General features: G+C 43.4%; 2 protein-coding genes across 2 annotated transcripts; one reads left to right on the top strand and one right to left on the bottom strand.

The window, feature by feature from the left end:
- Nucleotides 1–10,387: 10,387 nt before the first annotated feature.
- LOC136452317 (uncharacterized) lies at nucleotides 10,388–12,660 on the bottom strand. The gene is made up of 3 exons (XM_066452934.1): nucleotides 12,300–12,660; nucleotides 10,884–10,983; nucleotides 10,388–10,650 (listed from the first exon to the last, which is right to left on the bottom strand). The coding sequence occupies exons 1-3, from the start codon at nucleotides 12,544–12,546 to the stop codon at nucleotides 10,578–10,580; spliced, it is 420 nt and encodes a 139-aa protein (XP_066309031.1). The 5' UTR covers nucleotides 12,547–12,660; the 3' UTR covers nucleotides 10,388–10,577.
- Nucleotides 12,661–18,807: 6,147 nt separating this feature from the next.
- Nucleotides 18,808–23,988, top strand: LOC136452316 (DEK domain-containing chromatin-associated protein 4-like). The gene is made up of 5 exons (XM_066452933.1): nucleotides 18,808–18,941; nucleotides 19,507–19,632; nucleotides 20,214–20,354; nucleotides 23,063–23,257; nucleotides 23,352–23,988. The coding sequence occupies exons 2-5, from the start codon at nucleotides 19,530–19,532 to the stop codon at nucleotides 23,711–23,713; spliced, it is 801 nt and encodes a 266-aa protein (XP_066309030.1). The 5' UTR covers nucleotides 18,808–18,941; nucleotides 19,507–19,529; the 3' UTR covers nucleotides 23,714–23,988.
- Nucleotides 23,989–24,207: the final 219 nt, after the last annotated feature.

Genomic DNA, 24,207 nt, shown 5'->3' with positions numbered 1-24,207 from the left:
TTCTTGCTCTGTTTCACCAACCGCTGGCGGTTCGTCATTGCTGACAACATGGATCAAATCCCCTCATCTTGGCAGGAAAGACAGGAACTGAGAAAACCCTGGGGCATGGTCTGGCAGATCCAGATCGTACTTGGCGCCGTCGTCTTCGTGATGCTGAAGCTCGGTGTGGACAGATGCATTAGATGCGATGCTAGACAAGGAGCTGGAGTCGCCCTCTTGGACTGTGTGGATGGATCCATCTTCAGTCCGGATCATGTTGACGAAGTTGCGCGGCTTCGGCCGAGGTCGGTGCATAAAACATAGATCCAAGCGGTGTTGTAGGTTATACGCGTAGCTGGAGGCAGCGTTTCACAGGCCGTAGGACCAAACCTAGTGGTTCTTCGTTGAGGCTTCATACTCAGAGGGTCGGAGACCCATCGCGGAGGCTGGCCGGCGACGAGCGGAGTGCCCTTCAGGAGTAGATATGACCACGAGATCTGTACCAAGTCGTGCAGGATGATTGGTCCGAGCTGGTCGGGTAGATCTATTGTGGGGAGCGGTTACTTGCTCGTTAGGTTGACTTTGAATCGTACTTACCAGAGCTAGGGTTTTAGCGAGTTTGGTGCCGACCCGATCGATGGAATCGAGTAGGTCGGTGTTGTCGATCTGCTTCCCTTTGTAGCGGGGAAGCAGATGATGAGTTGTCGGTGTGGCTAAAGATGATGCAGGCATGGTCAAAGCCAGATGTACCATGGTCGGAGCCAGATCCATCGTGGTCGGAGCCGTACCCGTCGTGGTCGGAGCCATAGCCGATGCAGGTGAAGCAGTGGTCAGCGTGGACTGAATCCACGCCTCCTTCGTGCTCATGGCGATGAAGTCGTCGGAGCTGGTGGTCCAGGTGATCTGACCAACGATGAATGTGAGGCCATTCGGCATAGCCATGGAGCCGGAGACGATGACCATCTTGTTTGCTTGGAGAGCAGTACGCACACCCCCTACCTGGCGTGCCACTATCGACGAAATATGGTTGGCAATCTACCTAGGGGTATGCCCAAGGTAGTAGATTGTCGGCAGACAGATGCGCAAGCCACAAACAAGACGGTGACGCAAGACAGACATGAGGTTTTATCCAGGTTCGGCCGCCAAGAAGGCGTAATACCTACGTCCTGCGTCTGGTTTGTATTGTTGTATGTTAATGAGAGATGTTTTTTAGAGGGATCCCCTGCCCACCTTATATAGTCCGGGGGGCAGGGTTATAGATCTGGAAACTAATCCTAGTCAGTTACAATTGCCATATATGGCTGGATAAGGATTCCTATTCTAACCGACCAGGATCCTGCTTGATCGCCAAATCTGCCTTGACTCCTTGTGCGGGACTCCAATCAGGTTGGCTGGGCCGCACGTCGTCTTTCAGGTGGACCAAACCCATCGATCCGGGCCGGCCCAAGCTTAGCCGTAAGGGTATAGGGGTTAATACCCCTACAGACACCGAACACGCGGTCGTAGTATGGCGGCGGACCGATCGTATCATAGGGGACCAGAATCAAGAAAAATCTTTTCGACCTCCTGAATCCTATGGCTACATGCCCCCAAGAAGACCGATCACGACAAAAGAGAATCGTCGTCCTACCAGGACACGTTGTGGGCTATAAAAAGGAGGCCAAGGCTCTCAGAGTCCTCCCATCTAGAAAAGCCTTCAAAGGAGTATTCTACTCCTCCGTAGGCTCGGGGGCTACTATCGGGTATCGATATTAGGGATACCCAAAGCAAGGAAGTTAGCAACCACGCTAACTTACCCGGATGGCTTGAGATGTATTAAAAGGTCTCGCCCGACCCGAAGGCCACGGGCTCCGTCTCGCCTGATCTCGAGGCCGCGGGCTGCGTCTCGCCTGACCCCTTGGGTGCGGGCTCTGTCTTGCCTGACCCTAAGGACACGGGTTCCATCTCGCCCAAGGCCGCGAGCTTTGTCTCACCCGACCTCGAGGTCACAGGCTCCATCTTGCCCGACCTCGAGGCTGCGGGCTCTGTCTCGCCTGACCCCAAGGACACGGTTTCTGTCTTGCCCAAGGTCACGGGCTCCGTCTCGCCCGACCTCGAGGATGTAGGTTCCATCTTGTCCGACGAGGACCCATACCACCGCCAACCACTATAGGTCCAAGCGTATGGGATTGGGTCAAAACTCTAATGCCAGGGAAGAGGCTGGTGCGCCTTGATGTAACTCGTGGCCATGATGGGCTATACCTATGGATTCACATCAAAAATAGTGTTGGGCGTGCCGATGCTATTCTGCCTAATCCTCGTACGGACGCTGATAGGCGCGTCAATTCACCATGACGTCCGCCAAGATGGAGTGGAACGCCATGACCGACAGATGACGCCTGTGCATGGCGCTAGTGACGAACAGGGCCGTGACATGGAGCCATCCCTGTTGACATCTACAGGATCGACATGACCCGCATGAAGGAGAAGAAGGACCCAACAACTCTGAAAGCCTTCTTCTCTCTCTCGTTCTTCTCCTTTTCCTCCTCTGTAACCCGTGCTTTCCCTTCACCTATAAAAGGGGAAGCAGGGCGCTCCATGAAAAAGGGAGGATCTTTGACACAAGAGCATGACACGAGCACACGACTGAGCGGCAAGCGAGCTATCAGCACCCGTTCACTCCTTCCACCAGAGACTTGGGATCCTCTCCCTTTCACGCCTGTTTGTAACCCCTACTATAAACCAAGTGTCCGTAACACGAGCTACAACAAACTGGACGTAGGGATGTTCTGTCTGAACCAGTATAAACCCTTGTGTCCTCCAAGCACACCATCCGAGCCAGACGCGCAAATACAAATTTACTCGTTGGTGGTCCAAAAACACCGACAAAGGTAGATTGATTTAGTTAGGATATTACTTAGGGGTAAAGTAAGTTGTCTCTATAAATGGGACCATTATATATCAATTAGAGGCAAGCAAGGAGAACCTAAGAAGTAGTCTATGGATGAAAGGGTTCCTCCTGCTACCCTAGTCAATCCATAACAGGAAGAAACTAGAATTAGTGTTACACACAACATAGTGGATGGAGCAGAGGAAATCTAAGCACATCTAATTCATCACAAAAGTTCAAAACCTTTTTCAAGATTGTGGATAAACACAATTGAGTAGCATGATTGAACATTTTGGCTGGTGCACAAACACAGCTACATCACCATTGAATTTCTGTTGTTTATGTTGCCAACAATTTTTAGATTCCATGATAACACTGAAACAAAGTAACTAGTTAACTGCTATACCCAACAATCCAAATTACAGGCAAATGGATCGGCATAATAAGCAGTTGGGGACTTGGGACTGGGGCCAGTTGTACACTATTCAGTTGTTATCTCTACAAAGTTACCCATGGCTGTAAATTCAAATTCTTCACAATCCAGGAACACTAGAACACCCTCCCACGTTAGTCTCGCCACCAATTCTAACTAAATAGAATGCTAAAATGCCAGGATACCATGATGTGTACACATTAGCAGCAAAATTGAGGCAGCTCGTAGCCTCATAATAACATGAACTCATCTGAATCAGATTCCCCATATCCCTGCCTTTCGCAACACAGACAACTATGACCAACATTGATCAGACAACAATGGGTAACAGGGAAGCAATTGACATCCAAGAATCACTGGCAACAGCTTATGCAAGCAGGGGCGGATCTACAGGGGGGCTCTAGCCCCCCTACAGCTGGTGCATCAATGGAAATACAGAGAGGGTGAGGAAGAAGAAGAGGTGGAGGAAAGAAAAAAATGGAGAGAGAGGAAGAAGAAGAAGAGACCGGCCCCTTCAATCCTGTTCTACATCCACCATTGTTAGCAAGGGACACAAAGCATATGAGATAACTAAAGCAGTAGCCGCAACAATGCCATTCATCTAAGCACGAAGCAGCAACTAGTAGTAGTATCAAAATCACACACCAAGCAGTTCGAGCGAGCGGGTGTCCTCTGTTGAAAGGGCATGTGCGCGTGGGTGCGGCTGTGCGGGAGTGGGAGATACCGTACGTACGTAGATGTTGAGCTGCTGATGAAGGACGCGAAGTTGGCATGCTTGAAGAAGCGTGGGAGGATGCCGGTAGTGAGCTCCTATGGGTCCCACACCATGAAGCTATTCCCCGCGCTGTCGGGCGCCCACGACACTACGACGTCCATGGCTGCGTCCACCACCATCTCATATGTCTTCTGATGTAGACTAGGCCCAATCTTCCGAAAGGTATGATAGCATTGATTGGTGGAGACTCAACGCTCATGATCTAGGCTTCGAACCAAGACTGATTCGGACCCTCGCAACCGTTACACCACTGTTCCGTTGGTTATCAACCACGCGAACGCGATTGACCTCGCCGAGAAGGCTTTCCTGCAGGCGAATCGAGAACACAAGCAAGAACGGGATGAACGCAATCTGAAATTGCAAATAAATATGAGGCTTATGATAACAAGGAGTTCAAGTCTTTATTTGAAAGGACTAATCGCCATAGGCGAACAAGATCAAGAACTGAGGCCCTGGTTCATAGCAAGCAGCCTTGGCGGTACAGTTGCAGCAAAATGATGTCTGTTTTACGAGGAAATCAAGAACTAAACAAAACCCAAACCCTAAGGAGAGCAACGGGTGCTATTTATAGAGTCTTGGGCGTCACCCCCTGGACGCACCCCCTAATGGGCCCAAATACGATACACGGTCCAACGGACCAAAAGACGGTGTCGCAGCACCCTGGTAGATTCTAGACGCTAACTTATTTCGATGATTTCCATTGATTATGAAGGTATTTTGACATGAGATCACTTGGATTAGATTCCTTATCAAATTATCTTTCCAACCATATGTGGATCGTCAAAAAACGGAGTCTAGATGCATCCTGGGTGACCAATTTAAGGCAGACTGGTCCTGGAGGTCGAGGCAGACTCGAACTTGAGTTGCTTTGGGCCTCCACCTCAGGGATTCGAACCAAATTAGCCTCGGACCTCCTTCTTGACTTGAACACCCTTGCTGGACTCCTACCCCTCCATACCATGCGCCAAACATGGTCATATGCATGGGTGTCATGTCCTCATCATCCCCCCATTCTTGCCGAAAAGCCGTCCTCGGCATCAATTGTGTTTGGAACTGATCCTGCACAACATAAAGGAGAACGGGGTTGCGAAGACAAAGGGAACTAAAATAATTATGAGAAGGAATGTGACCATGTTTCCAAGTTTCTAGCATGTCATCTCGCATAAAAATTTCAGCAAGCATGTAGACTCCATGATCCGAATGCACACGATGTATGTCAACACTATCCTGCAAAAGATTAGAACTAACCAAAGACAATGCAAGAATAGATGGTCTAGCAGACATAGGTAGCAACCAACAATGCTCCCCTTCTTAGAAGTGAACTTGTTTTTTTGAGGAACATGAGAAAATGTTTGTATTATTATGGCTGCCCTCTAAACAATCTAGGTTACACAAAACATCAAATTCAATGTAACCCAAAGTATGTAAAGAAGACAACAGTTTGAACTCATCAGTTTTAGTAGTAATATAAATAATATGTTTATTTTTAGCACAAGTGACTGATTCCAAAACATGTAAACCTGAAGCATCATCAACCAATTCATCTTTATCACAAGGAACATCAAGCAAATTATCATGGGACAAAGATAAATCAAGAGAGGGTTCCACTAACAGTTGCTCTATAATAGCATGGTTTATGGAAGAATTTAGTACATTAAAATAATCTCACCTTCCGTGAGTGTAGCACCATGGGTATTACCTATATTTTTAGTAGGAGTAATAGGTGCATTGTGTAGTGATGGTTCTGAATTTGCATATGAGGTTGTGAGCTCCTCATTTTCTTTCATGTCATCCTCTCGCTTATGTACATTATCCTGCAGAAGGTTAGTCATAGCAAGAGGAATAACAACAGTCTCTTCCTCTAAATGGTGCACCTTAGCATATGAAGTCAAAACAGGAGGTGGATTAACAAAGGTTTCTCGCATAAGGAGTTTCATATCATTCTAAGTTTGAGGTTTATCAGAAGGATCTAAAGACTCCCACCAAGATAAAAACAGAATATCGCAAAACACTGGCTGCATTTGTTACCTTCCTCCTTGGACACATAAAGCGAGTAGCAAATATGTTATCTATGGCAATTTCCCACTCCATGTACTCATCAACACCTATACCATCATAAATCGGTGGATACGAACAACCTATCATTGTTAGAAGACAGCAAAAGACAACACAAAAGTATTATCCCTATCAACTACTTAGGTTGTGGACAAGGAAAAACAAGGCACTCAACTCTCAAGCGTCTTAACACGGTCTTACAAGTGTTCTTACCAAAGCAACAGGTGGTGCAATCGGTCGGTGACTGTGATACCGTTGTAGCTTGAGTGTAACAGTTGCAAGGCGAGCCTGTACTTGATTAGAAGAAAGTAGAGCTTGGACAGACATAATATAGTAGCAAGGCATAACAATAATTTAATTCAGAAATTGCAAGATTGAAAAGTAGTCCTAAGCTAGTCTATGTCGCTGGCCTAAACTCGTCCTGGACCTAGTTCAAGCAAGCAATACAATACAACTCAGCACAAGGACTCAAAAGGATACAAGCACTTCTGAACTTTTTTTTCACTTTCTTTTTCTTTCCTTCTTTATTTTTTCTCTCTTTTTTTATGTGCGGTTTTTTCCTTTTTTTTGGTTTTTGCACCTCTTTGCCTTTAACTCTTTCTTTTTTTACTTAGAAAAGTGCTGCAAAAATAATTGTAAATAAAAATATCAAGAAGCTACACTATAGCGTGATCTAAACTCTCGACCAGCAAAGCAATATCAGCAGTAGGACTGCCTAGGCGTGGACACCCTGACAGGAACTTTCCTTTTGGATTAGCGCAAGGAAAAACCAAAGAGATGCCCAACAAGGATCACAACTAACCAATAGTAGAAAATCTTGTGTGCATATTATTTCTAAAGGAGACTATAACTGTCAATTAATGTTTTCCTTTCTTTCTAACTGTGCGCAAGAATAATCCACCAGCTACAACCGTGGAGATCAGATGAGATATTCTTTTTAAACGTGGAAATAAGGATCATGATAAAGATTTGTACTATATGTCTCTCTCAACTTGACTTATTCTTTTCCCTCAATTTGCTCACGTAACAACCAATAGGGATGCAAGATTTGGCAAAAAGGAACAAACTATCACCACACTGGAAGACAAGACTTGACACTAGACCAAGAACAAGATCAGAACACAACGAAAACTAAGACGCGGGACGACAGTTCAATAAAGCAAACTGAAATTAAAAAAATTGCAAAGGCACAGCGGGGCTATAGGACTAGAGATATGTGATAGTGTATATATTTTTTTGCCTTTTTTGGACTATAGGTAATGCAAAAACAGTAACAATCCAAAGGGAAAAACAAAGTTATACTTAACAGGCAACAAGGTCTCTAATACCGCTTGATGTAGACTAGGCCCGATCTTTCAAAAGGTATGATAGCGTCGATTGGTGGAGACTCGACGTTGATGATCTAGGCTTCGAACCAAGACTGATTCGGATCCCCGCAACCGTTACACCACTGCTCCATTGGTTATTAACCACGCGAACGCGATTGACCTCGCCGAGAAGGCTTTCCTGCAAGCGAATCAAGAACACAAGCAAGAACGGGATGAACGCAATCTAAAATTACAAATAAATATGAGGCTTATGATAACAAGAAGGAGTTCAAGTCTTTATTCGAAATGACTAATTGCCACAGGCGAACAAGATCAAGAACTGAGGCCCTGGTTCACAGCAAGCAGCCTTGGCGGCATAGTTGCAGCAAAACGATGTCTGTTTCACGAGAAAATCAAGAACTAAACTAAACCCAAACCCTAAGGAGAGCGACGGGTGCTATTTATAGAGTCTTGGGCGTCACCCCCTTGGACGCGTCCCCTAATGGGCCCAAATACGATACACGGTCCAACGGACCAAAAGACGGTGTTGCAGCACCCTGGCAGATTCTGGATGCTGACTTGTTTCGATGATTCCCGTTGATTCAGAAGGTCTTTTGACATGAGACCACTTGGATTGGCTTCCTTATCAAATTAGTTTTCCAACCATATATGGATCGTCGAAAACGGAGTCCGGATGCGTCCTGGGTGACCAGTTTAAGGCAGACTGGTCCTGGAGGCCAAGACAGACTCGAACTTGAGTTGTTTTGGGCCTCCACCTCGAGGATTCAAACCGAATTAGCCTCGGACCTCCTTCTTACTTGGACACCCTTGCTGGCCTCCTACTCCTCCATATAATGTGTCAAACATGGTCATATGCATGTGTGTCATGTCCTCATCATCATCGCCACGAACGGCGCCGGGAGCGGCGGCCCCTCCATCGACCGCGGGACCACTGCCGACCCCTCCTCTGCGCCCGCCGCCCATGGCTCCGGCTTCGGCTCCAGCTTTACTGCCACCACGGTCCGCGCCATTACGCCTCCGAACTTCAATGCCGCTGGCCCGCGTCGTCCTGGGCTTGGAGCCGCTTGGCCCGAGGGAGAGCGGGCACGAGGAGGAGGCCATCTGGCTGCGCGGTGCGGTGAGGTGCTCGGGGGTATGAGGTTTCGGCATTTTAGGCTACGTTCGGCTGCTCGTAAAGGCGTACGTGCTAATTTGTACTGATGATGTATTGGAAGAGAAAAATATTAAATAATGGCTTATAAGTCAGCCTATAATGACAGCCGAACACTCCTTTAAATAAACAACTGCATAAGCGGCCAAGGTCTTAAGGGATGCAAATTGAAGAAGTTTTAAAAAACAGGACCATTTGAAACTTTACTTTTTCTTATGTGGTCATTAAAAAACAACTGCATTTTGAACGCGTCTCTAAATTGCTACAAGCCATGTTTGGATAAGCATGAATTATCCAAATAATTCGGCTTATCATCTAGCTTAAGACTATTTTAAAGTATTCAACCATCTAACTTCTAAAAAGCTATTAGCTATCTCTGACAAATTCCAACAGACTCTCTATATCCTTCTAAATTTTTAGTAATAGAGATTTTGGTAAAAGAAAATATCCTCTAACATTTTTTAATTAGTTATCCAAATATAGTCATCCTCTATTTCGCTAGTCAAAGATGTAGAACGATGATGACTCTCTAGAGTGCTCACAAGATACATAAAAATTGTTGAAAAGTGAAAAAATGTAGAAAACTATTTCTATCCAAATGATTCTTAAAAAATGACTTCGAGAATGAGTTACAGAAAGACTCTTCCTGCTGCGTTATCATGGAGAAACCCTAAAATATGTGCTCGAATTCTTTGTACACCGTTTATTCATGCGTTTTTGTGTGTGTATGCAATCACCCCACGGAAAGGGCCAAACTAGTAAATCACAGGAGGGCTTTTGCCCTGCAAAAATGTGATTAATTTCTATGACTATTCGAGGACCTCTAGCCACGGAAAATGATGTTTCTGTCATGCTTCTAGTCAAGCATATAAAAATGTGGATCGTCAAATGTCTTCAAACATATAGATTAAAAACATGCAAAAAAAAAATCGTGTCTGCAGAATTCAGTTCTATGTTACGAGTATCATAATTTTTTTAGATGTCTTACTGTATTTTGATTAAAAAACACACATTTTTACGTTATCTAAAATGTGAGTGCTTTTAGCATGAGGAGTACATATTAGACACCGAACTTCAACCAAAATTCCCTTGGCATGTGCCAGATGAAACTTGCGGTGTGTGTTTGAACTTTTGAGGACCATGCCGTTTTCCTAGAACATCAGTATTTTGGTTGAAGGAAGTACCAGTGCACACGAAAATTCAGCTAAGATGCCCACGCTGCAGACTGAATCCAGCACCGAGTTGGGACCTAACCGCAACACGTGCGAGCTCACGGCCTCAGCTCCAGCGCTGGGTGCCAAGTGCCACATCCATCCAAAGGCATACACGACTGATGAGTCATGAACGCCTTGCTTCCTTTCTCCAGCACATAGTTTTAAGGCATGGTATACCTCATGCTCTCAGCTTCAGAGCCGTGGTGGCAGGATAGAGCATGGGCAAATCCACGTAGCACGAGGGCCGAACCGCGTAGCAGTTGGTAGGAGCGTGACCAAGCCAGCGGCCGCCACCGCACCACACCGAACAGGGCAAGCAAAGGCAACGCGTCCAACCCGTATCAGGCTATCACGATAGTATACACCACAATGTCGCAAAACAAAATGGCAGCAGGTATATCCTACTACGCTAGGACCGCTGAACCCACCAAACAAAGGACTGAAACAAGCCCAAGTGGCTAACACAAGAACCAGCACAACACAACACACTCATCAGGCGTATCACGCACACATCTTATACGTGGTAATAACAATTACAAACAAACAAATGCAGCAACCGCAGCACGCAGCTGCTCAAACTGAACTCATTCGCCGCGCAAAATTCCCAGTTCTTTGACTTGTTTATTTCACGGAAGAGTTGTTTCACAATCAAAATCCATACATAGTCTGCTGCTTGTGCGGGGCTCACCTTCGGCAGTAAGCATAATAAAAGCTACTAGGTGTTCATACAACGAACACAATACGAATCTGTGGTACAGAAAACATCCAGGGTTGCTAAACTGAAATTCTGTGCCTGCCTTTGGCGATTCTCCGGGCAATCACCTTGCGCCCACCCTTGGTCGATTTACTACAGAACCAATGTGACAAGGACATCAGGGCACTGAACCACGATCATGCCAGGTAAACTAATTTCCTAATCTAAATGAGGTGCGAAAAGTGAACATGAACGGAAACGCATATACAAAACTTGATAATTCCAACTTGAAACCCATCTTCCTTTCTGGATGAGGGATGAGGGAAGCAAAATAGTAGCACCCGGTTGAACTGAATAACAGGTTAAGGGAAGCTAGAGAGACAGACCGTGTAAGAAATCCATGGGTTCTTTTCCGCTTGATGGTACTGGGCTGGTAAGTTCTTTTCGGAAGCAACTGAAGGGGGTCATTAGCAACAGGATCCTCAACTACAAATAGCAGAACACAAGCAACGGATTAGCAAAGACATCAAACTCACAAAAATAATAATTTGATCCTAGCTCCGAAGTCATAATCAAAAGCCTACAAGTCATAACCAAGACTGTATCATTCACCTAATAACTATGAATATTTTCAGCATCAGACGTAGCAAGGAATAGTAACTGTTTGGGACCATGCAAGTAAACAATCCAGGAACAGCAAGATGAACTCCGCATGTACTTGAGTATTTGTCACTTGTCAGACACTTTCTACCCAATTTCAGGACAATCAGCAGCAGATGGAACAAGCCACGGTCACCATTTGGCACCATGCAAGTAAACAATCTTAGGATAGCAAAAAGAAACATGTGTAGTTGAGTATTTCTAGTGCACTTTCTACCAAATGTAGGACTTAATAGAAATCATATGTTTATAAGTGGGAGACCTCCCCAAGCTCCACGCAATCTCAGTTTTAGGCTTTCAAATGATCACACACACAATAATGCAGCGTATCAAGCTTTGGATTCTACTACCTATTCAAGGTAGAAAAGGGCATACAGGGGACATTAAATAGTGCATAATGTATTGCAAGCAACGTGCTCTTCTATGCATAAGAGTATCAATCACACTACATACATGGCTTTTCTCAAGGTTGATCAACCAATTGTTAACTTTCAACACAAACCAAACAACACAGATTTTGAAGCCCTAACGCTTGTGAATCATAAAGACAGCACAGGCACTAAAGATTTATTTGTCAAGCACACACTCATTAATGGGCCAGACACATCCACAAATCATCACTTTTGTGCTTCTTCAGAATATTGCAGCAATACAGCACCACTTAGAGTTACTAGAGGACATGAAAGTCAGGGAACATCTGCAGACCCCCTCGAGCTACAACTAGCTAATAAAACAAGCGCTGACACATAACAGTATAACACAGGTAATAGTAGCACATCGCCATTGAGGAAGACAACCATGAGATTTCAGAAAACAATGTCCCCGGAATGAACGAATGAAGCATACTGTGCGAAATCATGGCAATTCTTCCCAATCCCGCACAAAGCAAGGGTTAACAGTGTAATGGTATAACTGCAAATCACAGAAATTGCGCAGTAGATCAGAAATCATGCGAGTTTCAAGAGGTCACACGCAACAATCTCTATATACAATGTACGCTATGGCAACATTGCTCCCAGTCCCCCCCTTTTCCCCATTTCTGAACCAAGCAGTAACTAGCGATCCGAGCCCAACTGTAAAACTCCATCGCGGCCCAATTCATTCATGAGTGCGTGTGTGTGAGAGAGAGAGAGAAGCGGTACCGTCTTCGATGAAGAAGCGGAGCGACGGGAGGCCGCAGGGGAAGGAGATCTCGCCGGGGAGCGAGCTCAGCCTGGCGACGGTCTCCGCCTCGTAAGCGTCCACCCCCGCCGGTGCCGGCGGCGGGACGTGCGGCTGCAGCCTGGCGAGCGGCAGCCCGGCGCGGAGTATGGAAGGGGACGGGGACGCGAGGATGCGGCCGAAGAGGGATGATCCAGCCCGCGCCAGTGTCTTCGCCGCCGACGCCATCGCCGAGTACCTTAAACCCTAGCCTCCTCACAGTGCTCCGTTCGCCGCACTTGGGGGCGGCGAGCTATGCTGAACGCTGTGGGCCTCGAATGGGCCGAACGACGATGCTGACAAGGCCCGTTTCAAGCGACAGACGATCGGGTTTCTTTGCTTGTGGCGTTTTGCTGAGAGAGCCTCCAGGCAGTGCAAAATTCGTCGGCGGGGCACGAGATGTTGGTGCGGCCGTGCGGGGCCTGCCAGCTGGCGTGCTGCTGACTTGATCGTGGACGGTGTTAACGGTCAACGTGCGTGGAGGCACGGCATATTCCGGAAACGTGCATCCAAGAAGCTTCATGGATACGGTACACTCCTATCTGATGATTATCCGTTTAAATAGCTACCACGTCACGTGCAACATCTGTTACTCACAGGATTACCATGCCCGTCAACCATCATCTTCAACTTGCAATGGTTTAGTTCGTCACATGAATAATGATGCAAATAATGGTTACTCACAGGATTACCTAGCTTCTCATCATGTGGTGGATGGATAAAGTCCGTAAGGGATGATTTTTTTTCTTTCCCGCAATAGGCAATGATTTTATTAAAATTCAAGATGGTTTGATACAACTTTTTAAAAGTGCTTCTGATCTCTATATATTATTAGGACACACGAGGTCTACAAAAGTTTAAAACAAAAACAAAAACAAAAATCAGTGGGTCTTTTCAACTAGCAATTATGTGATAGGCAGTGTTTTTCTTTTCTCTCCATGCAGGCTCGTTTTTTGCCTTTAGATTTAGGACACGTTTGGTTTCAACATATAGGGTCTGTTTTGTTGGTTACTAAATTTACCATATGTCAAAGATTTGGCAGGAGAAATTATTGAAACTTGAACAAAAATATTTGACAATTGTAAGTTGTTGGCAAATTTTGATACCAAACTAAATGGCGGCAATCTTGGCTTGACTAAATTTTGAATCAAAATTTAGCCATCAACCAATCAGGCTCATACACTCTGCCAAACTTGGCACCCGACCAAACTTCGGCAGCCCAAACAGCCGCCCCGATTTGGCCACATGGACGGGGAAAAATGAACTACAACCTGGCCAGGGATGGACGTCGCTGCCAATCCCATCCTTGATACAAAACATGCCCTCGATGACCTGCAAATGCTGGTTCAATTCAATGCCTGAAAGAGCCAGTGAAGACGCCTCCGGTTGGGTATTAATATAATCAGCAGTAACCGATTTGTACTGTCATGCTGTGCAGGCAGATGCATGAAGCTAAATCATCAATAGCCGTGGTCAAGCGATGCCATAAGCTGGCTACAGCACGGGCTAACTGATCGAACAAAAGGCTGCTCCAAAAAAAAAGAACAAAAGGGGAAATAATTTTACTACTACCCAAAACTATTCAATATGTCCACGCAACCCTCATATCAAACTCGACTTATTTAATTGCTTTAATTTAGACTAGTATTTAATTAACTGGTCCAACTGAATTATAACCTAATGATTTTTTCTTTTTGTTTTTAGTCATACAACTTATGTTTAATGTTCAAGCTTCTGCAGAATTATAGCTACCATTATTCCCGGTGTTGTGAAATAATTAGGAACTTTATTCATGATTGTTTGCATAGTTGGGAGTATCTACAAAATAATAATATAACCCTCAAAATATGAAAATTCATAAAAAAGTAAAGAAAATAATCTAAAATTAATTGCTATATGTTATGATGGCATCTTATATACTTTGAACATAAAACCTAACTTGTACAAATATAAGCAAAATAATTTTGGATTAAATTGATCTAATTTAGATAGTCTAGGAAGTAGAATAAGCAAATATTTTTTAAAAAAAAAAACAGGGTTGAGAGTACAAAGTGAATTGTTGAGATAGAAAAGTATAAAGAATGTTCTCCTTAAGAAAAATATAGGAATGTTCGTATTTGTCCTTCATAAATGCATGGCCTAAATCCCCAAACATATTCCTGCGGATATATGAAAGGAGAGGGATTTTGATTTTTTATATTTCGTGATATGTTAAATGGATGACTAGCTCACATCTCTGTATTGGCTAAAATCTTATGAGACATAAACATTAGAAGTTATATGGATAAAATTAGGACTTGCAACTACTCTAAATGGCAATACCTTTGCTCTCTCTCTCTCTCTCTCTCTCTCTCTCTCTCTCTCTCTCTCTCTCTCTCTCTCTCTCTCTCTCTCTCTCTCTCTCTCTGTTCATTATCTTATACAATACCCATACATATGCTCTTTGATCTCAATTTTGATAAACTTCAGTTACCAATTACTATATATGATTTTCCATCCATATTTATAGGCCCTGTCTGAGGGAGCTAGAGCTTTTTCTAAAAGCACCTACTAGAGAAGCTATCCGAAGCTGGTCTGAGGGTGAGTGGAGCTTCTTTACTTTTAGTAAAAAGTGTAGCTTTTGGAGCTTTTGTCAGCTTGAAGAAGCTACAATGTTTGGCGATCTTCTAGCTTTTCGGGCTATCTGGAGAAGCAAAAGCTGCCAGAAGCTCCTCCAAATAGGGCCATGGTGTTCTTTTTGAATCGCATCTTCGTGATTCTCCAATCTATGTTTAGTTGAAATATTAGCTAGAGTTATTCCAACCGTTGTTGCAATCCATTTGCCGTGACTGTTGTTGCAATCTAGATGCAATTCATTTATTTGTGCAATCTATTATGGCTTTCCAAGTTTGAATATACTAGCTACTCCAATTTTGTTCTATGTATATGTTAAGTTGAAACTCCAGGGTGTATTATTGTACCACGTATGCAAAACTCTATTTTTGTATTTTATTGAAAATATGGGTTATAGGTCGTACGTTATACTCCTAAATACTAGAACAGCAAAAACATGCATTTTTACATGCAACACAATACTCAAGATGTCGGGTTCATAAATCCGGGGTCCCTCATGGACCTGCTTCTCAGCAAAAGCTCGGCCCAGCAGACGATGATTGCGAACGACGTGCAACTCCTGGGCCAGCCCAAAAGCCTAACGATAGGCCATAAGGACGATCCAATCTCTGACCGGAAGGCCTCGCTTCCGACTTCAGCCCACCTCTCCGACCGGAAGGCCTGGCCGAGGAGGAACAACGCTCGCTTCCGACTCCGACCCACCTCTCCGACCGGAAGGCCTGGCCAAGGAGGAACGTCGCTCGTTTCCGACTCCGATCCGCCTCTCTGACCGGGGATGCGCCGAACCTCTGCTTATGGCTCTTATCCGACTGGCACAGTCGGAGCCGACTGGGACCAACCGATCGGGGACGCCCGCTCAGTGAGGACCCAGGAAACAGGCAGAGCAAGTAAGGAAGGGCGCTCCAGTCAACCGTAATACCAAGAACCGTACCCTGTACACCTGCAGCACAGTACCGACAGGACATGTCAGAAGGGTGCCTTGCCACCTTTCAGGCATGACAGAACCCAAGCAGTGTTGTGGGCGTCGATGTTTGCCCTACAGTGTTGTGGGCGCCATCAATTCCCATACCAGACGAACAAGGTAAAACCCCCACATGCCTCTGGGCATCGACAGTGTTGTGGGCGCCGTCATTTGCCATACTTGGTGAATGCGGTAAAACCTTCCATATGCGTCTAACACAAACAGTATTGTAGGCGCCTACCATCATCTTGTACCCAACGGCGTGGGCGACAAAACTTAGTAGCATACGTACTCTCTCTCTCTTTCGCTTGTAAGGCCGTCCCCTTCATCTATAAAAGAGGATGCGCTCTCTCACAACAAGGAGGATCGATTTCAGAGGACTCCAAGGACTCACGAACGATTCGAACAACCAACGATTGATTCACTCTCTGCTAGCTTTAGACACTCTAAAGCTACACAGAGCACACGCTCAAATACTTAGTGCACGTAGGAGCTCTCGTCACTCTCGGCCCTTCAATCCGGAGTCCGACCGGACCTCTTGCACCCCCATCTTACTCCTTTTCGTTTGTAACTCCACAACAAACTTTGAGCACCTAGGCTCAGGAATAAAGTCATCAACCGACTCAAACTGGACGTAGGGCACGTTGCCTGAACCAGTATAAACCCTGTGTCATTGAGTGCTAGGCCACATCCGATCACAACGTACGGTAAAACTATAAATATTTACGTGTTGATCACTTTCTACACCGACACAAGATGTGAAAAATCCACTATTAAAGAATTGAGTGTAGTAATATAATTCTTTTGTAAAATATCGAACCTATGAGTGGATGTTTATGTTTTTGTGATGACATTTATGATCAGTCCTTTTTAGCACATCCCATGAGTATTACTCACTCAGTCACGTGATATAGTGCATTCTAGCATTCAAAATTTGTCTTTAAATATAAGGGATTCTAGAAGACAAAAATCAGTTTTGCATTAAATACTTTCTATTTATCAACCAATCACCATTGATTAAGTTGATGATAGCGTCCCATGTGTCTTTTACGTTCTCTCTTAATTTATCTAAAAATTTCTAGAGTGCACTATATTATATTATAGGACAGAGGGAGTAATGTGTAGGCTCGAAATAGATTCTTCAACTACTACCATATGGTGTATTTTTCTATGGATTAATAGGGAGGCTCCAAAAAGGAGTCTTCATTTAGTAGTAGTATAATTTAACTAAATTGAACTCAGTTGGTTAGGTAATCTGTTCATCTAGGTTCAAGTTTTAAACTTGCATGAGTACTCGTATTGTTATGATTTAGTTTTGAAAGAAATGAGTATTAATATGGAGGCTCCAAAAAGAGTCTTCATTTTATAATAGTATAATCTAACTAAATTGAACTCAGTTGGTTAGGTAATATGTCCACCTAGATTTGGCACGAGTATTTGTATTTTTATGATTTATGTTTTGAAAGAAATGGTGCTATTATTTAGTGGCACGAAGCCGGTGACTCTCATCAATCTTATGACCCACCGCCGGATGATCATAGGGTAGGCTGTGCATGCGCGTGCTCATAAGGGTAAATGGCTAATTAAATGCACTTGTGTGTATGTGAGAGGATTTGCTTCTAACCATATTCTGCCAAAAAGAAAAGATAGTATAGTAGTATACGCTTCCAGCTTCTCTATTTACAAACGGTTCATATTTGACGGTAAAAAACTTGCATATTCTTTTTTCTAAGAGCATCTTCAAGAGATTAGTCAAATCATTTTCTAAAGGTAAATTTGACTATTATTAATGGAAAAAATGTCTCCAAGAGTCTCTGTAAATGACTCTTCAAATTTAGTAGCTCTCCATCAAACCTCATTCGCTCTCTACTTTTGGATAGCATACCTCACTAGCCATCTAGACTCTTGGTTTTACAGAGTCTGTTGGAGTACTCTAGTATTTTTGTGTCAAATCTATTTTAAAGAGTAGCTAAATCAGTAAATTTGGCTAGTCTTTTTGGCTAATCTCTTGGAGATGCTAGATAAAAGCTTTTCTATAAAATTTATTAGAAGAAAAATAAAATCAAGAAATGACCTAGTTTTTAGCGGAAATGAAGCCCAAAAATCATACAACTAGAGGGGTTGCATCCCACCACCCAAACGAACTACTTTGGTGAACAAAGAGTCAAAGACTGTTCTCAACAAACATATTTTACAAATCTCGCAAGGCTCAATTTCTTATCTACAAAATTCAGATACTGAGTTAACTTGTTTCTAGAAAGAGGACAAAAGTTTCCTTGATGTGTTACCTCTCATCTGAAAGATGAAAAGGCTAGCTGAGTTTAAATATCGTGGCAAGTCTCCAAGTATCATTAGTTGATGTAGGGAGATTGAATAAATAAGGCATAACAAACTTTCGGAAACATGGATGGCAATGTTTGGTATTGTGTGTTGAGTTTGCATTAAGCTGTGCTGCTGCAATAAGCAATAGAAAGTGTACAAGAAAGGCCAAGGAGGCTCCCTACTCCTTGTCTAACACTTCAGATCCAGTTTAAAACTAGTTACTCAATTTTAGTATTATTCATGCCTGCAATTTGTACCTTTCTTCTTGCAACAACCTCTTCTCGGAGAAGCATATGTGTCGTCATTGCGCTGGTTAAGTCAAACCCAAGAAGATATATATGTCTACTACTAGTGCCGTATCGGAAGGACAGAAACCGATAGTTTTATTTGTTTTTCTGTTGTTCGGCCAATAACGAAATTTAATGCGCAGTAAAATAAATTGAACAGAAGAAAAACAGAATAAAAAATTAAAAATTGGAAGCTAATGGTTGCGGATTGGGTTACCGGAGGGCGGAGGCCAACTATAGAAGACATGCTTAAATTGTGGCAGCGACTAAGAGATTGGTTCCATAAAAGCAGGGCCACGTTGCATGACATGTCCCCCACTACCCCTGAATACGCTTGTTCTCCTCCTCCTCTACAATTCTTTCTATTGAAACAACTCTACTCTTCATTTCAAGGAAGATAGGTAAGATGCAAGCACATCCGATGCTTTACATGCATGCTTCTGCTATCTATCATTCCTTTTGGTAGGTAGCTATGTAGCTGTGTACTTGAATGGTGTTAATTTTGTCAGCAGATCGTCATTGAAGTAGGTTGTTCTTGTTAATTAGAAACTAGTTTAGTCGACATAAGGTTGTTCTTATTCATTCACTGCGTTAGATCTTCTCTCCTGCTGCTACCTTGCGTGATTATGCTCTTATCCCTTTGCTGCCAACAAGCTCCAACACATTTTGTTTGGATTTGCTATTGGATTTCTATGCCAACGAGCGGGTTAATGTATGTCCGAGGGTTGGACAACAAGGATCATCCTCTAGAAAGCCATTTATGGTTCACCATGGCCCTTTTTTTTGTGCCAAACACCACGAATTAGAACATGTAAGTCAAGTATAAACAGCCTCTGATGAGGCAGAAGATACTGATATGGCAGATTGTTTTCAAAAGTAGCTGAAATTTGCATTTACCCTCCTCGAATCTTCCGTGGTAGACTGCTTAAGCTTCTTCCTTAATTACATGTGATTATATTATCGCAGTGTAAGAGTAGGGACGGGACAAGATGTTCTTTCAGAGGAAGAACTCAAAGAAAGTCAAAGGCTCTGAAGGATCGCAGAAGAAGGGAAAACATGGCAGTGGGAAGGACCTCCAGTCAGCCAAGAACGGTTAGCTATTTGCCCTCATGTTTAGCCTAAAGTTTTGTATGCAGATTGAAGAAATGCTATCTGCTAGCTTCAGAAGTAAAATAGGGAGTTATTTCAGCATCTCTCATGTACTTGCCATGATACGAAGTAACTAGTAGCATGCTCACTGATTAGTGATTAACACAAAGTCCAAATGGTTTGGATTTCAAGCTGTCGTTATTAGATAATAACACGGCAAATAGATGGTTGATCGTTGCAGATACACTTACAATTGCCCACCTAAATGGCTTTGAAATTGCCTTGATATGGACCTCAAAGGTTTACGTTTTCATGGCACACGTTTTGGTCAAAGTCAAGAAAATGTATAGAACTGCTAGTTCTGATAAGTGGCAGATATACTAGATTCTGGAAAGCACAAAGAGAAGTAATTCGATCTATTTGCCGGAAGGTTTCAGAGCTGAATTTAAATGTAATACCAGATCGTGCCTTGCATATTGCTTGCACATTTGTTGTCTTAAGCCCTAATATCTAATATTAGACAGGTAACCACGATGTACTTTTAATGTTTTTCCTGCTCCCTGACCTTTGGGATTAATCTATAGATGCCAAAATGGCGACTGAGAAGCTTCAAGGGGATGTGAAGTCAGGCATTGAAACGATCTTGCACAAGGGCTCAGGCCTCCTTGAGAAAGGGAAAGAAGAACTCGGAAGTCACTCTGACGCCAGCCGTTCAAAGGAACTAGGTAAGCTGCACTCATTTAGAGTGGCTTCAAATGAAAACAAAAAGAGGCTGCAAATTGCAACATTCCATCAATCTTCTTGCATTGAGTTGATCACACGGTCCTCGTGATGTTTTGTTTCAGGAAAAGTAACTTTTGTCTGCATTTTTTGTTAGTGCAGTTCAACGTTTGCATTTGATATATTTTTTTCACGGTCCAAATTAGATCATAAAGTTATATATAAAGTCAATCAATCCCTACATGCTACCAAAAAATGTTTTCTTCAGTATGGGCATCCATAAGACCATAAGTAACACTTATGCAATAAACTGCGATTATACATTGTATATATATAATAGAAAGAAGGGCAGACTTGGTGCAGTGGTGGGAGCTGTTTCACTAAGTCACTAGGTCGCGGGTTCGAATCAGTCTCTTCGCAGATTTTGCGGGGGAAGGCTTGCCTCGGTTTTTCCCTTCCCCAGACCACACTCATGTGGGAGCCTCTGGCATTGAGTCTGCCCTTTATATATATAATAGAAAACAGGGACCAATGTTTATCCTAACATACTTAGGATGCCACTCTAAATGTTATTTGAACATGGATGCATCTGGACTATTAAGCAATTGGAACCTGTTCTAATTAGGTGAGCTATCCTTCTCGGATATGATTCTTTTTTAGAGGAAATACCCACGGGCTATGTGATTGAGAAAACAGTGATGTAACACATGGCGCATGGAGAAGGTTCAATTTGATTTTAGTCATGATCTTGGAGTAGGTCGATTTGTATCATGACAGTGAAACAAACCATCTGCACTTCTGCAACAGAAATATCACACTCGATGTTGTTTGGGTAGGTCTTGGTACCGGAGTTGTTTGGTGATTGTACCCTAATCATGTGGTTTTCTTTGGATCTGATTTTCACTCAAAAAACTAGGCGAGGACTTGTGCTTTCTTATTTATCCTTGTAATAAAACTTGCGGCAAAGTTTTTGACGTCCTTTTGAAGAAAAATCACACATGATGTTGAAAATAAGCCAACTTTTCTCTAATGATGCCAAGCCATATTCTAGATGATGTGCTAAGCAATGTAATTATCAGGGTAAATAAAAGTTGGAAAATGGTACAGAAAAAATGCCTTGTGCTTAGTGAACATTTCAATTTTCATACTTCATTTTTGAAGCGGACTACCCTCCTTGGATTATGTCTCCTGGCCTATAGGCTTTCTTGCTTTACTTCCAAGTAAAAGCAGCTTTCTGTACGCAATGATTCTGTTAGGATGTTGGGCATGTGTGATTGTCTGATTGAAGGTGTACCAGATACCATTTTTCAGATTTTTTTTTTTGGCATGAACCATTCCTAATAATCTTAAAAAAAGAAGAAGCAAGGAAACTATCCTATCAGAGATCATTGTGAGATGAATACAGCAATTATCTGAATTTTTTGGAAAGACAGTTACAGCTCAAGCACCATGTTCGTTTGTCCTCTTAGTGGACCTGCATGTGCGAGATCGTTATTAGTTGAGCCTAATACATGCGTACCAGACAAACCAAATCCCATAATCCAACGCCATTTGTCCAACCAGAATTCACAAACTAAAGCTAGACAACAAAGAATCCAATTGTTATTTCCTAGTATATATCGCTTCCAGGATCAATGCAGGCAAGTATAGGGAATAAAATTAAAGCACTGTTTGAGAATAAATAAAGTAGGGTTTGATTGGCCCAGCTGGAGCAAGTGACAGGAAATTTGAATTTTGGAGGAATCTGGATGAATCTGTGAGAGGAAAACATTGTTCCGGATGAAAAAAGAAGCGGATTAAGCCGGGTTTAAGGACACGCGAACGGGGTCACACTCTGTATGACACAGGCTGCTACGCCTTGCAATCCACGATGCAGGATCATCCTCGACCAACCACTATGAATGCCTGCAGTTTGCCTGCGTCCATTTCGCTGTCACTCTCCTGCACTGTGTCCTACCATGGTGCTCCAGTTAAGCTTTATCTGTGTATATAATACATAAAACATTAGCTTGACATTTGTCATTAGCCCATATCAAGGGGCTCAGTTAGAGCCATATACCCCACGGTTCTAAAGCTTCACACTGAAAGGCACTTCCCCTCTCAGTTTTCGTCAGTTAAGCTTTCCCCATTTATTTGCTTATTTCTTCACTGCCCTTCAGCAAATCTGCAGTCCGGTTCAGCTTGTAAGGGTCTCTTCTTCACTCTATGTTTCGATTCAGCCAATACCTAGGATCGCAGGTTTTACTCTTTCTTCGTTTCTTTCACCGTTTGTCTGAATGTTTTTGTATGGGGATTTGGCATCATGTCTATTGTCTAGAAGAATCCTTTCCTGTCTAAGTTGATCAGTCAGCGGGTAATTTCGCCCCACTGTTTTTCGTTTGAGTTACTGATAATTCTGCACTAATCGGGGTATGCTGGATGCATACAGTAACAAGGGGTTTATTCGAAGGTGGAGAAAGTGTAATTAACTAGTGGATCTAGGTCACCATAAATTATCATCATTATTAGTACAATCCTATCAGTATTTCTTGTGGTGATGCTTGAATTGAACTGCGCCCGCCCCATTTGCTGACCTGTAAGAAACTATTGAACCCAAACTTCTGTATGCCTCTGAATGAACAATCTAAATTAGATCCCCTTTTTTCTTCTATTTCTTTCTCTCTTGAAACCAAATTATTTTCTCTGAGAAGAATCATGCATGTCGATATTGTAGAGCAAGGAAGCGAAGAACAGGGAAACAAGGACATGGATGCTTTCAGTGCAGTGATGGACAAGGTGAAGAGCCACCCAGAAGTGATGGAAAAGGTCAGTGCAGTGATGGACAAGGTGAAGAGCCACCCAGAAGTGGTGGAAAAGGTCAAGAACGAGGTGAAGAGCCTTGCTGACGCTCTCCATCTGCGGAGACATGGTAAAACATGCATTGTTTCTGGGGATTTCATTGGTGACTCCTGCCCATCCACAGCCTGATCGTTAAACATTTGCATCATCCTTACCTTGAACAGGATCGAAAGATAAAGAACCTGAGTCTGAAGAGAAGGCAGAAGAAGGTGAGGCAGCGCAGAGCGTCGACGAGGGTGCCTCTGCTGACAAGACTGAAGAACCTAATGTGTTGGAGAAAGCCGTAGAAGAGATTCAGGCTGTCGCCGCAGCTTTGCAGCAGACAGCCCCAGCAGCTGAAGCTGAAACTGAAATTCCAGTTGAGACTGCTGCTGCTGCTGAAACTTCAGCTGAAGGAGACAAACCTGAAGAAACAAACAGGGGGGAGGTGGAGAAAGATGACCCGAAGAAGCGGCTCGATTTCGCTGGGTTCTTCGCCATGCTGTTTGAGAGGTTCTGCTCCCCGGGCAACAAGAAGAAAGATTAACTGATTGCAGGTCCAGCTTGTGATTTCTCGTTTTGTGATCTTGGACTTGGAAATTACATGGGGAGTGCATGGGATTGTGGGTGCCTGGGTGGTGTACAGTCTGCGGCTGTGTTCTCTTAAGAAAAATCTCTAGTGGTTTTTACTATCTTCTGTGATGACGGGGCAATGGCTACATTTTACTTGATGTAATTATTGTCACCCTTGTGGATTGATTAAATTTATGTGAACAATTGGTTTATTTTTGCTTAAGATAATACAGTGAGTGTGTGTATAAACATGTGAGAACCAATTTTGCTAATGCTGAACAAAATTTTAGCCCAACTCAGGCATCAATTTTCCATTTTTTTAGGTTGGTTCTATTTGTAATCAAGTTGCATGAGAAGAGTCGATTTTTACTAAGAAAAGGGGTCAATAAGTAGTCCCCAATGAAGCGTTGGGGATTCTATTGATAGAAACCATCAAGGCTTCATCTTCGTCTTTGCTAACATTTGATA

Source organism: Miscanthus floridulus, chromosome 5 (assembly GCF_019320115.1).
Source record: "Miscanthus floridulus cultivar M001 chromosome 5, ASM1932011v1, whole genome shotgun sequence".
In the NCBI taxonomy this organism is placed as follows: Eukaryota; Viridiplantae; Streptophyta; class Magnoliopsida; order Poales; family Poaceae; genus Miscanthus; species Miscanthus floridulus.
Note: the sequence above shows the minus strand (reverse complement) of the source record. Positions and strands in the feature narration are given on the sequence as shown.